The sequence below is a fragment of the Melanotaenia boesemani genome, chromosome 7 (assembly GCF_017639745.1).
Source record: "Melanotaenia boesemani isolate fMelBoe1 chromosome 7, fMelBoe1.pri, whole genome shotgun sequence".
Classification (NCBI taxonomy): Eukaryota; Metazoa; Chordata; class Actinopteri; order Atheriniformes; family Melanotaeniidae; genus Melanotaenia; species Melanotaenia boesemani.
Genome location: NC_055688.1, coordinates 11,103,758 through 11,117,005, shown reverse-complemented (window position 1 = coordinate 11,117,005; position 13,248 = coordinate 11,103,758). Strand labels below are relative to the sequence as shown.

General features: G+C 39.7%; 1 protein-coding gene and 1 long non-coding RNA gene across 2 annotated transcripts; one reads left to right on the top strand and one right to left on the bottom strand.

The window, feature by feature from the left end:
- Positions 1-2,817: 2,817 nt before the first annotated feature.
- On the bottom strand, positions 2,818-8,097 carry LOC121642715. Its single transcript, XR_006010953.1, has 3 exons — positions 7,823-8,097; positions 3,069-3,070; positions 2,818-2,832 (listed from the first exon to the last, which is right to left on the bottom strand). It is a non-coding gene; the product is annotated as an uncharacterized LOC121642715 (long non-coding RNA).
- Positions 8,098-11,340: 3,243 nt separating this feature from the next.
- Positions 11,341-12,855, top strand: LOC121643532 (E3 SUMO-protein ligase ZBED1-like). Its single transcript, XM_041990997.1, has one exon. It carries the CDS (start codon positions 11,341-11,343, stop codon positions 12,853-12,855), a length of 1,515 nt encoding a protein of 504 aa, XP_041846931.1.
- Positions 12,856-13,248: the final 393 nt, after the last annotated feature.

The window sequence follows — 13,248 nt, the reverse complement described above, 5'->3', positions numbered from 1 at the left end:
AGGATTGTTAGGAAACAATTTATGAATAAAATTTGATTGATTTAAATAATTGATAAAACTAATAGTAGTTATAGCATTGTTCTGCATTAGTCCATATTCTTTATTCAGTATACAGGTTTTTTTATGTTCAACAAGCAATATCAACAATTTATTAGGTGAAAGGTGGTGGCGTGGTTCAGTGGGTAGAGTGGTTTTCTTGTAGCCTGAGGGTTACTAGTAGTTCAATCCTCGGCCTGTCAGGCTCATGTCAAGGTGTCCCTGCGCAAGACATCAAACCCCAAATTGCTCCTGATGGGTCGTGGTTGAGCGCCTTGCATGGCAGCCTCTGCCATCAGTGGGTGAATGTATGTGTGAATGGGTGAATGTAATGCATACAAATACAGACCAGTTACCATTTATCCAAAAGACATACATGTTACATTGGGTCAGTGGTTCCCAAACTGAGGGGTGGGCCCCCCAGTCGCCAAAGAGATGGGGGAATTATTTCAAATATGCATTTTCTGCATGTGACAGCTTTGGGGCATGTATAAATGTTCATCGTCAATAACAGAGGCACCTCACTCATTAGGTACACCCCCCTCCCCACTAGATACTCCAGTGTGTTCTAGGAGGAACGCGCTGGCGCGTTCTTGAGGGAGTGCGCGCTGGAGAGCGAGTGTTTTCATTTGAATCATCTTGTCATCGATCTGGAGATAAAGATGGACAGACAAAAATGGAAGCTGTCAGGGGCTCTAAATAGGAAGCGAAAGAGGGAGAAGGAGGAAGAGGAAGAGGATGAAAATTAGTTTCCCTTTTCTCTTTATTGAAAGACAGCAGGTAAATTATGCCAAGTGTAGATCGAGCTTCTGTGTGTGGACGATTGTAAATATTCAGGTTAGCTTCGGATAGCTAGTTTTTGTAAAACGATAGGTTTCTGTTGTCTTGCAACTGTGTACTGGGGCCTATTTCCAGAAAGTGGGTTTAGTTATTTCACACAGAGAGTTAAAGTAATCTGAATTTTCCGTATCACAGAATGAGTTCAGCAGGACTCTGAGTCAGTTACCATGGCAACAGACTCTGTGAGACTAACCTGCTCACTGGCAAGTTTAGACCAAGTAAGTCTGAGCTTCTCCTCTTCAGCTGCACGTTCAGATTGAACTAAATCGCTGATCAGACGTGGTGTCTCTCATTTTTTCTTTTGAAAGATCAGTTGACATCAAATCATTCACCAGAAGTCTCCCTGGTTTAGATGTTTAATCCCGATGATTTTCTGTTTGCGCCCTTTTGATTCACCCTGCAGTCCGTGTTTTATCTGAATAATATCCGCAACCCTCATTTAACTTTACAAATTTTGTCCAACAAAAAAACAAAATCTTTGTATCGTACTCCAGTTTATTTCTGTGAGTAGCAGTTTTCTGTACATTAATGATGATGCGCAGCAGGTTTCAGTGGCAACCGTTTGTTGATGCTTGTGTGGATGGAGAGCCGTCATGAACTCTGTATGCAATAATTACTTCTGATTATTCAGTGTCATATAATGTGACTAAGCCGCCTCATCACTGACAGCAGTCCCTGCTGAGTCCTTACATGCACACACACACACACACACACACCCACACACACACACACACACACACACACACACACACACACTATCCCCGTACCACAAGCACCCCCTCCCTCATACTCATCTGGCTAGTCCCATGGGGACAAACTCGCGTCAAAGTCTGACAGTCCTATTACCGCAATGAAACTGCCTCATCTTTTACTGGTTCGTGGTATTTGTTGGTTACTTACCATCCGCCTCCTGTCCACGTCTTGGCTTGGGTCAAAACCAAGGCAACGTCCAATCAGCTGTTAAGTAGCCGACATGCGGAAGTGACATCAGAATCAGGTGATCACTCGGATTCACGCCAAAACAGTTTTAGTTAAAAAAAACTTTTTTACTTTTGTATTTATGTTACTGTGATTAATTTAATTATCCTTATCCTATCCCAATGAAGAGAGACCACAGTGTGTGGAATGTCTTAAAATATTAGCATCTGACAGTGTGAAGCCAAACAACACATTGTTGTTGTTGCAGAAAAAGTTTGGGAACCATTTGGTTAGGTAAAGAGCTCTCTCGTAAATGAGACTGCATGTTTCAGTGGGACTACCTGTATAAATAAAAAATAATTCTTACAGAATTTCTTTGCACCTTGCTCTAATTTCCACCAATTGCCACACTGTGAAGGGAACTGAAAGGTTTGGGACTGAACAAATGTGTAACTATTAGAAAGCCACTAGTCACTAAGGCTAACCAGTGAAAAGGCTTCGACTTGGTAGGGAGCAAAATATTGGACCCTGGATTAATGGAAGGTCATGTGGTCTGATGAGTCCAGATTTACCCTGTTCCAGAGTGATGGGGGCATCAGGGTAAGAAGCTAGTTTTTGGTCATTTATAAGTTAGAACTGTTCAGATTTGTTCAGCTAGCCAGCAGTCACCTTTCATACACACCAAAGAGCGTATTCACTTGATCTTAATGTAATTATTAATACATTTTGTTAGAGCATATGTTCGTTTACTCCTAAAACACACAATGGGGTAGTCAAAACAATGGTTAATGAAGTAACTTACCGCAGGTTGGTGCGCCATAGCGATAGCTGCCAAGAGGTCCGACAAGAGAAACTCTGGAGACGTTGGTCTCACGACCATTCACTCTGATTGGCTCAAATATTGATAACCCATATTGGGCTCACAACCATTCACTCTGATTGGTTAAGCCCAGAAGCCCCCCCCCCTCCTCTGCTCTCACATCTTCAGACTCGCAAGGAATGAGCCAAAAGTCAGGCCACATTTTTATCACTCTGTGACTCGCGAGAGCACATTTGTGACTTGCAGCAGCAGATTCAGGAAGTTGTAATAGCCAGGTTGAGATTGTAAAGCAAAATGAACACTTGGAAAAAAATTCAATTACAAGTAAACTATGGAAGATAATTTGTCAGATGGACTATTTTTTCTCTGTTACTTCAAATTCAGTTCACGTGTGTGTGAGTTTTCTTTACAGCAGAAAATTTTGACATACAAGTTCAGATTTTTGATGCGCAACTTCTCACATTTTATTCTACAAGTTTTCATGTCAAATCTACAAGTTTGTTCATTTTGGCACATTTTTACCTTCATAATAATCCATCATAATTTCACTGGCAGACCAGGTCAGGTTAAGCATGTGTCCTCATCCTTTGCTCAGATTTTGGGCATGTGTGTGTTCAGGGTGTAGTATTGCACTTCAGAAAATTCTCAGAAATAAAGCCACAGTTAACAAAGTAAGGATGTTATTGCTCATTGCTTTTTTGGAGTTATGGAGTCCTCAGTTAGCACTTTATCAGTGCAATGCTTAGCAATAATAATGCATCACAAATTTCCCTGAGGAATTCCAAAAGGATTAATAAAGTATTTCTGATTCTGATTCTAACCCTAAGTAAGTTTGCTGTTGGTTGGGAAACCTTCTAAGTCTAAAACCAGTCCTTTTAATTTTGTAATTAATTTTGTAATAATTGATGATAACCAAACAACAAGCTCACAATGTGTTGCTATATGTTGAACTTATAGATCAGCTATTTTCTTGTGTTACGTTTTTGTATGATGAAGTAGGGCATCAATTAATGAAAAAAGTTGAAATATAGGTTACTGCTTAACAGAAAGTATAGTCTGGCAGCATTGCATCCCTGTTGATGGGAAAGTCTCCAATCAGTCTGGTAAAGGATTATTATGAAAAAGCATTAAGGTTAATTATTTTATGAATACTTGTTATAACCTGTCAACCTTGATTCCACTTTTTAATACGTATTATTCACCTAAAGTAATTTGTTTAAAGACTAATACTTTTTTTATTTGACTAAAACTAGACTAAAACCTTTTTAGTTTTCGTTGACTAAAACTTGACTAAAACTATCAAACTTAGAAATGACTAAAATGTGACTAAAATTAATAAGCATTTTTGTTCTGAAGATTAAAATTAAGACTAAAACTGAGATGCCTGCCAAAAACAACACTGGCTGATACCTGAATATACGGAAAGACCAGATTATTCCATGAACGTATTTTTTTTTTTGCCCTGATGGCACGGATATATTCCAAGATAACAATGACAGAATTCATTAGGCTCAAATTGTGAAAGAGTGGTTCAGGGGGCATGACACATCATTTTCACACATGGATTGGCCACCAGAGAGTCCAGACCTGAACTCCATTGAGAATCTTCGGGATGTGCGGGAGAAGACTTTGGGCTGTGATCAGACTCTCCCATCAACACAAGATCTTGATGAAAAATTAATCAAACAGTAGATGGAAATAAATCTTGTGATATTGCAGGAGCTTATTAAAACGATGCCACAGCAAATGTGTGCTATATTTATAGGCATTACAATGAAATATTAGTGTGTGACCTTTTATTTTGGTGGGGACATTTTGGTTTATTTGCTAGGCAATGTATGTTAATGTCACAGTTACAGTTTTTTAATGTTGCCCTGCAATGACCAAAACAATTAATTAATGGAGTTTAAGAATATATGAGCTGTTGTTACATTTAATATCCATATTTCTCTGAGTCATGACACTTGGTCATGTCCATTTTAAAACTATTTTTCACCTATCAACACCTGAGACAACCTTATATTCACATTCTGAAATATCAAATCTTTCTCTACATATACTGTGTAGTCCTGAAATTAAATGGTGTAAGTAAGCAGCTTGAGACATGGACTCACCTCTGTGGTTACATTCTCTCATATTGCTTGGTGCTGAATTACCATTTTAAATGCAAAACCTATCAGGCCGGCATCACAGTGACAGCTCATCCATTCTGGGCTGTCACCTTTCAGCTAAACATAGTACAGATCTCTGCCCCAACGTACTCGCCTGACAGGTGATGGAGGCATTTTCTCTGCCACTGAGTCAAAGTGAAATCCACTGAGAACATCCTTTCATACCACATAATAGGCACTCTCTACTCGATATGTGTTTTATTTTCTATCACTGCAAAAATATAAGATAATCTCTTTGCAGTTGGAAATTAAAGTACCCAAAAGTGATGCAGACTATTTCATAAACACTCAAAAAGTCAAGGATTTTTGTTGGATTATTTAATTTTGTGACCTATTTTCTTTTTTTCTCAAAAACAAACCCACTCGATATGCTCCTCTTACATCTCTTACATGCAAATGCTCAGAAACATAATCCGCCTACATCCTGCTCAGTTGATGAAAATTGTCCCAATGTAGGTAGAGTTGTATCATCTTGAGAGGGTTGCTGGTTATGTGGTCTGTATAGCACCTCTTCTATGAGATGGAAATAGGCTGGCTCATGCTGAAAGGTCTGACTTCCACCTACAATGACATAATCCTGAAGTCAGCAAAGTGGAGAAAGGGGAGGAAAGGGGAGAGAGTGCTTTCAATTTTCAAATAAAGAAAAAAGAAAATTGCTATAATATCAAAGCTGAAACAATATCTCTGACAGGGCTAAGTCTGTCTTCTAAGTTGCTGTGTCTTTAACTACTAAAATATTAATATCAGTTCTGAGCTCAACCTGTCAATCATTTGTGGCAGATGTGCCTCCACATTTACTGTGTATCGCAGTCAGGTCTGGCTCAGGATCTCCATCTTTGCAATGCGCACAACAGGCAGGTTGATTTCACTGGAAGACAGAGAAAATGGGAAGACGTAAGTAATTGAGTCGTTTCCTGACTACTATCCAGAAAAATCCTACCAGAACAGACCTATGTGCTGCTTTAGATGTGAAGAACATGTTGAATATGAGCATAAATTTAGCTGAAAATACCTGAGCTGTTAAAGGTTAAATAAAGGGGTTACACTTAAATTAACTGAATTAGAAAACCAAAGAGTCCATCAAGCCCATATCTGAAAAAAACTATCCATGTGAATTACTATTTCAAAGCAGTGAAGTAATCCAGAGAACTTTTACACTTACATAAATAAATACTTGTCCACCAGAATGACGCATAAAAGTGACAATTGGTGCATAAAAATTCAAATCCAAGGAATGATATTCCAAAACTGTCTATGGCCAGTATGTGTCTTATTATGACATTATTATTACTATTATTATTATTTATCATCATATGTGCCTGAAAATGTATTTTATGAGGCATGAGTGCAGTTTAACATAAGTACAAATAATTATTATGGAAGCAGATTGCCATGGGAAGAGACAACCAGAACTTCAAAGGATTAGCATGCATGTGGTGCCCCTCCATCTTATGCAAATCACCATGCAGGGTTTTACATTTTCAACACAAGACATGCACACACACAGTGGAAATCAAAGAATGCTGTGGAGTAGATGTGAGCAGAATCATCTAATGGTTTTGGAAGGTGGAGCCATGTTTCATGTGCAGTGAAAAAAAGAAAAATCCTCAGGTTGTGAAACATACTTCAGAAAATCCACAAGTAAACATTGCAGATCAAGTGAGAAGTGACCTAGTTTATTTAAAGTCTAGGTAGCTGCTTTGATCAAAGATTGACAATCTATGAGACATTTTCCAGGCCACGTTTGGCACTTGAGGGAGGTGATGCAACGATAATGACTTATTGAAGCCGAGCCGCATGTGCTATCAACTTTTGAAGAGCCTGTCATGAAATCATCGCTCCCCACGGCTTTTGTCACCTGTTCATCGTAGTGAAATACTTTACTATCAGCTAACAATAAACAGGTTCGAACAAAGTGTTTTATAATATATGTTATACGCTTTTTATTCAGATGTGCATCATGAAATTATAAAAAAGAAATTATGTTCTGAATGGAATATAATCACATTTCCTTCTAGTATTTTAGATTTTTCACTATTCAACCTTCATTGTAGCAAAAACCTCACTGAACACATTTGTTTTCAAAAATCACCAAAATCCCCTGTTGAACAAAAGTACAGTTTAAAAGAAGAATGAAAGCACAAGATGGAAGCAGAGCAGACAAGCTTAACTGTACTTACTCAGGCTGGTAGACCTTTAATAAATTAAAAAGTTAACCAATTATCTCTCTGGCACTCAGTATTCAGACTCCACTCCGTATTCCTTGTGTTGGTTCACTGCTTATGGGAATATCCCATGAAGTAATTTAATTGAATTACCGCCAGCTAATAAACAGGAAGTAATGCTTCTTTCTATTATGTTAAATGGAACAGATTTCAATTCAGCTGTCACTGTCAGAATCTTCATTAATATGAAAGTGGTTTTTGTTGGTTCAAAAAAACAAACAAACAAACAAAAAAGCAAACAAACAAAAAAAAAAAAAACTCAATTTGATAAATGTTGGTTATGTAAAATTATCTCAAGACCCCTATGGGGGTCCCAACTCCCAGTTTGAAAACCATTACCTTAGCAAGCAGTGTTGGTCCTGGCTAGTTTTGTGCCCTGGTCAAAACCCCTGCCTTAGTTAATCCGACACCTGGACTGACATGTGAGCTGAACTCTTTATGTGACAAACTCAAACAAACAGGGTAAAATGAATTGGATTATATGATGTCTGAAAGCAGTTAGCTAAGGAGGACTAAAAACTGATTACAATTGTCCTCTGAATAATATAGCAATGTAGCAGAAGACCAGAAACATTAACTTGCATCAGGCTGTTTCACTAAATCATATTCAGAAATGACATATCTGCGGACCGTTTCTCCTCTTTCTTCCTTCCTTCCTGCCTGCATTGTTTAAGCTGATCATCTGATTGATTCTTTGAGCTTTAAATGTTCATCTGCTTATCACTTGACTTGAGAACCAAAGCACAAAGATGAGGACTCAAGTCTGGAACTTGTAATGGAAAATTTATACATAACCCTTGTATTCTGTAGACTATACTTTGTATTATTAAAAACCTTGACTTATGATTCACTGAGGAAGGAGAACAACCTGTACCCAGAAAATATTTAGTAATGAGCTCTTCTTTCTTATCACATCGCTGTTAACATTCTTCAGAAACTTTGTACCAGGTTGAGCAGGGGCTGAAGACAGTGTACTGAGAATTTGCTTCATCGACCTTGATGCTATCACGTCATGCGAGTCTATATTAACCAAGCCCATGTGTATCTCTGCGGACTCGCTCAGCCAAAGCTGTTTGACTGTGTGACTCCCATTGCCTGATCAGCTCTTAATAAAAATACTTTGTTTATTTCTCACTTAGTGTGTGATCTTTGATAATAAAATTCCACAACAAACTCAGACATGAGTCGCATTGAAGTAACATTTCCAGTGATGTGAGAATTGACTTGGACTCGCACTCAAAGGTCTTGAGACTTGATTTGACTTGGAATTCAAGACTAATGAACAGTATTTAATTTAGTATCTTGTTTTTTATTATTTTTCTGTTTGATCTCCTGTGTGCTGTCATTCCTCCAGACGTAACATTGATGTAACTTTGCACAAACATGGACGTGTCTGCATGCATGATCAAAACATTGGTGGCACCCAGTGGTGTAGTCTATGTGAAACGCAGGTATACGCCGTATACCCACTAGAAAAGGTCACAAATTTCCGTATAACCACTAAGAAATGCTCAAAGATGCGTATCAACATGTTTCGTGACATAACTTTCACTTTCCTGGTCATAAATTAACCACGAAGCCGGCTCGTTTAGACCATGAGGAATTCCATCAAAAGTGATGTTGAGCCGCCGCAGAGAGAAAGCAGCTTGGCCGTCTGTCCTGATCCTGACCTGCGTTCCTAAACACCTGGTGGCTGGTTGCTAGACAACCGCGAATTAAAAAGTGGCGGATGACAGAAAGAAGAAGATGCAGCAGCAGAAAAAGAAGAGGAAGAAGATTTTTTTGGGCGGTACGAGTAGTTAATGGAGAGGGAATGCAGAGAAAAAAACATGAAAAGAAAACAAAAACAAATCACACTGTTTCAGTGTGTCAGTGAGTGTGTTGCTACTGGTTCTGTTTCCACTGTCGATTCGGGGGACACTGCAGTTACACACTTACGGGCGGGGAGGAGAGCCTGACGCTGTCGTTTCAGAAAGCAGGTTTAGTGAAAACTCAGAGTTGGTCAACCCAGAGTTGCGCTTTTGTTCAACCCACTTTCTGAAACGGGGCCCCGGCGAGTGGAATTCGTGTGTTAAGCAGCAGGTGATTATTAAATTACACTACTGTTCAAAAGTTTGGGGTCACTTTGCCATGGGATTCAACAGGGAAGTGACCCTAAACTTTTGAATGGTAGTGTATATAAAACTAGCTAACTAAAGTGGTGGTTTCATACTACTGTTCTCTCTCTCTCTCTGTGTGCACCTGCTCATAAAAGAAACTTCGACCTGGCCGGTAGGGATGTGCGTATCGATCCGCGAATATCAATACTTCCGATCTGGGGACGTGTTTTTTAGAATCAATCTTTATTTCAAAATATCGATTCCAAGTTCACTTTTACAGGAAATATTAATACTTTTATGACACCGAATCTGTAATCAATTTTATATAAGTAAATAGTGATACTTTTCCGTCTGGCTTCCGCTTCCAGTCCGACTTGTCCACGGTCGGCAGCTCGCGCACTGATATGCGCGTGCATTCCACACACGCGCCAGCAGCCGTCGCTTGTCAGTCAGTCACAGCGGAGGAGAAAGAAGCATGTCAGATCGAAAAAGGAGCATCATTTGGAGCTATTTCACTCCAGTAAGCTCAAATGAAGCTACATGTGACGTATGTACAAAGCGTGTTAAGCATTGTGGCAATACCACAAACCTTTCTAAACACCTTAAAGTAAACCACATAAAAGAGTATGATGACCTGCAGAGGAGGAGGTTAGAGGAGAGTGAGAGAGGGGGAGTGCAGGGAAATGCCCCCACACCTGCAGTCCAAATGAGGCAGACCTCTCTAATGGAAGCCCTTCAGAGAAGCAGGCAATAGGCGAATCTTTGTTTACATCTTTTTGCGCATGCGCGTGTGGTTGGGTGGCAAGAAGACCTGTTGAGATGGCGGAACCTGATAGCATAAACAAGAAAGTAAGCGGGCGAAATCCAAATTATATAAGTACGCTAAGCTCCGAAGACCAGAGGAGGTTTAGAGAGAAACTAAAAATTTGTGTTGCAGACAAAATCGAACAAATACAAAGCCCATATGAAGTCTGGGATGATGAAAAATACTGGTCTGACTCACCTGCATCTTGGCCACAGATGTGCTGGGGAGATATTTATTCTTATTTAGTTGAAAGCCCTGGACCCTTCACCCATGAGAAGTTAAAAGCTTTTAAAAGCCTCGAAGCTTATAACTATTTTGTTTCAAGAAAGGTTGGGCCAATCTTTTCGGTGAAACAAAAATCAGTGGTCGTGCTCAAAGCGGAGGTCAGACCCGGCCAAGCAGAGTCACAGCGTGATTCGCATCTTCCGTGGGTGATCGCCCAAGAAACCGGTGAAATAATCACATGTCACTGCGACTGCAAAGCCGGGTAAGGCTTTATTTATCAGTGCCTTTGAATTTTTTATTTTAAATCTAATGACTGTTTTTCAATTTTATTGGTCCTGTTAACTATAATTTAAATGGCGTTTGGTCTATCGTGAAAAACGATCATAACATCTTACAAAATTTTTCTTTCAAATCCAGTCTAGGAGAAACATGCAGTCATGTAGCAGCTTTAATGTTTAAAGTAGAAACAGCGGTCAGGATAGGACTTACAACAGCTGCGTGTACCAGTGAGGCTTGCAGGTATCAAAGCACGTATCATAGCACGTAACCATTTCCTTCTTTTTTCGGTGGGAATGCGGAAAAACTTTTTGTTGGGCCCCCAACGAGCCGTACAGCCAATCACACAACACGAGTGAACCATGTAGTAGATCGCCCTCAAACTCCAAACGCAAAGAAATCCAGCTAACAGATGCAGCTTCTTGCCACCCAATACCGTGATGCAATGCGGCAAAAGGTAAACACTGACGTCACAAAAGATTCGCCTATACCCAGGTATGGTGAATACATCACAGTGCCCACCATCATAAGCATAAAGACATAGATGAGATAAATGTACAAAAAAATACTAGAATGTTTGTGTCAATTTTGCATTAACGCATATTTTACTTATTTAATTTTATTTAGTTAGTTAGATAAAAATGTTTCCTCCAAGTGTTGGCATTCAATCACATTCCTGCCATCATCTTAACACAAATCCGTATAACTTTCAAGTTGAAATTGTATAATAGTTAAAGTTTATTACTTGTAAATTGTATATTTCAAGTAAAACTGCGGCTATTTAGTCTACTTTTGGTTGTATGTGAGTTATATGAACCATAAAAAGACTTCCTTTTACATCAAAAATAATGTCATTATTTAATTTCTGTTTAATTTCAAAGATGACTCCCAAAGAGCTGCAGAGATTACAAGAAGTCTGGGAGAAATGATTGCCAAGGACCTACAGCCAATATCAATTGTAGAGGACAGAGGATTTAACGCATTTGTTAAGACTCTTGATCCACACTACAGAATCCCAAGCCGTAAACGTATGATGGAAGGCACAATTACAGACTTGTACAACAGCTGTAAAGACAACGTAAAGGCAGCTCTGCAACATGCACAAAGTGTGGTTCTCCCAACAGATATGTGGACTTCGAGGACCACAGAAGCATATTTGACTGTATCTTGTCATTTCATTGACAACTGGCAAATGCAAGAGTTTGTTCTGGAAACTCGTTGTTTCCCTGGTCAGCACGCAGCAGACATTATCAGTCTAGAGCTGAAAAGAATAACAGATGAGTGGGCCATAACTCAGAAGGTGATAGCTGTTGTTACTGACAACGGTGCTAATATGGTTTCTGCAGTTCACAAGGCTGGGTGGAAGCACTACCCTTGCATTGCTCACACCTTAAACCTAGTGATAAAAGATGGCATAAAAGCAGTACCTGAAGTTGTTCAGCTCTTGACAAAATGCAGTAGCATAGTCTCCTTTTTCCACCATAGTGCAAAAGCTACAGAGAAGCTGAAGCAGATCCAAAAACAACTGAAGGGTGCAGAGCATAAATTAATCCAATCAGTGGAAACAAGGTGGAATTCAGTTTTCTACATGTTGGAGAGGTTGCACAAACAGAGGGAAGCGGTGACCACAGCCCTTTGTCTACTTGGGAAGAGCTCCCTGTGCTTAAATGATGAAGAGTTCTCCATGATCCACCTAACTGCTAAGGCCTTGAGACCCTATGAAGAGGTGACAAGAGAGGTCTCACCAGAAGAATATGTCTCGGTGTCAAAAGTAATCCCCCTTGTGTCACTACTTCACAGAGCAGCTGCAGCCACTGAGCATCAAGGTAGCTCTCTGTCAGCAGAGTTGGGACTGCAAATTCAATGCAGATTCCATGGGATTGAAACCTGCTACAGTCTTGCTGCAAGCACTTTCCTGGATATCAGGTTTAAAAACCTAGTATTCCGTGACAAAGACAATGTTGAAAAACATGTCCTCCTCACTGAAATGCAGGAAACTTATCACCTAACCTCTGAGTCGTCTTCTGCAGGCCCACCGGCAGCTGCCTCATCACCTGGGCCAAGCTCTGCCTCACTAGGGAGTCCTGCACCTACTTCCAGCTCTGCCCAAGTGAAAAAAGGGATATGGGCTGATTTTGACTCTCAAGTTTTGGCAGCCCAACAGCACCGCACAACAGGTACTGATGCACTTATTGAAATGCGTCGCTACATGGAGGAAAAGCCAGTTCCAAGGGACCAGGACCCATTACTTTGGTGGAAAAGCCACGAGCAAGCCTTCTCGTCCTTAAGCAGACTTGCAGCCAAGTACCTCGGAATCACTGCTTCATCTGTACCCTCAGAGAGGATATTTTCCAAGGCAGGAGAGTTAGTGAGCCAGAGAAGAAACCGACTGACGGGGGATCATGTCAACATTCTGTTGTTTCTAAACAAAAACATATAAATGTAAAATAAATGTCAATCTAGAATGTGAACTTTGTTGTGGTTCGAGTTCAAATTATGTCAGGCTCTAACCTGAAGACCACTCAGTCTGGTCCAAAAAGAATTATATCTAAGTCAGAGGAGCTGTTCTTATTTTCTCTATTTTGAGAGATTTTTTTTTCTAAATGTGCACAGATTTTCAGTTGACCTGTTGGTTGCATGCTCTGATTAAAGCAAAAACAAAGTTTGATATCTGGCAGCTTGTTTAATTCTTATTCTGAGGTATAAAATACATTTTTTATAATCACAAGTTTTCATTGTAAAACTAATTTTTTTCAAGTTGGACAGCTAAAAGTATGAGTATCGGTATTGGTATCGGGATACTAGCCTTAGTATCACCTGGTATCGTATCGAA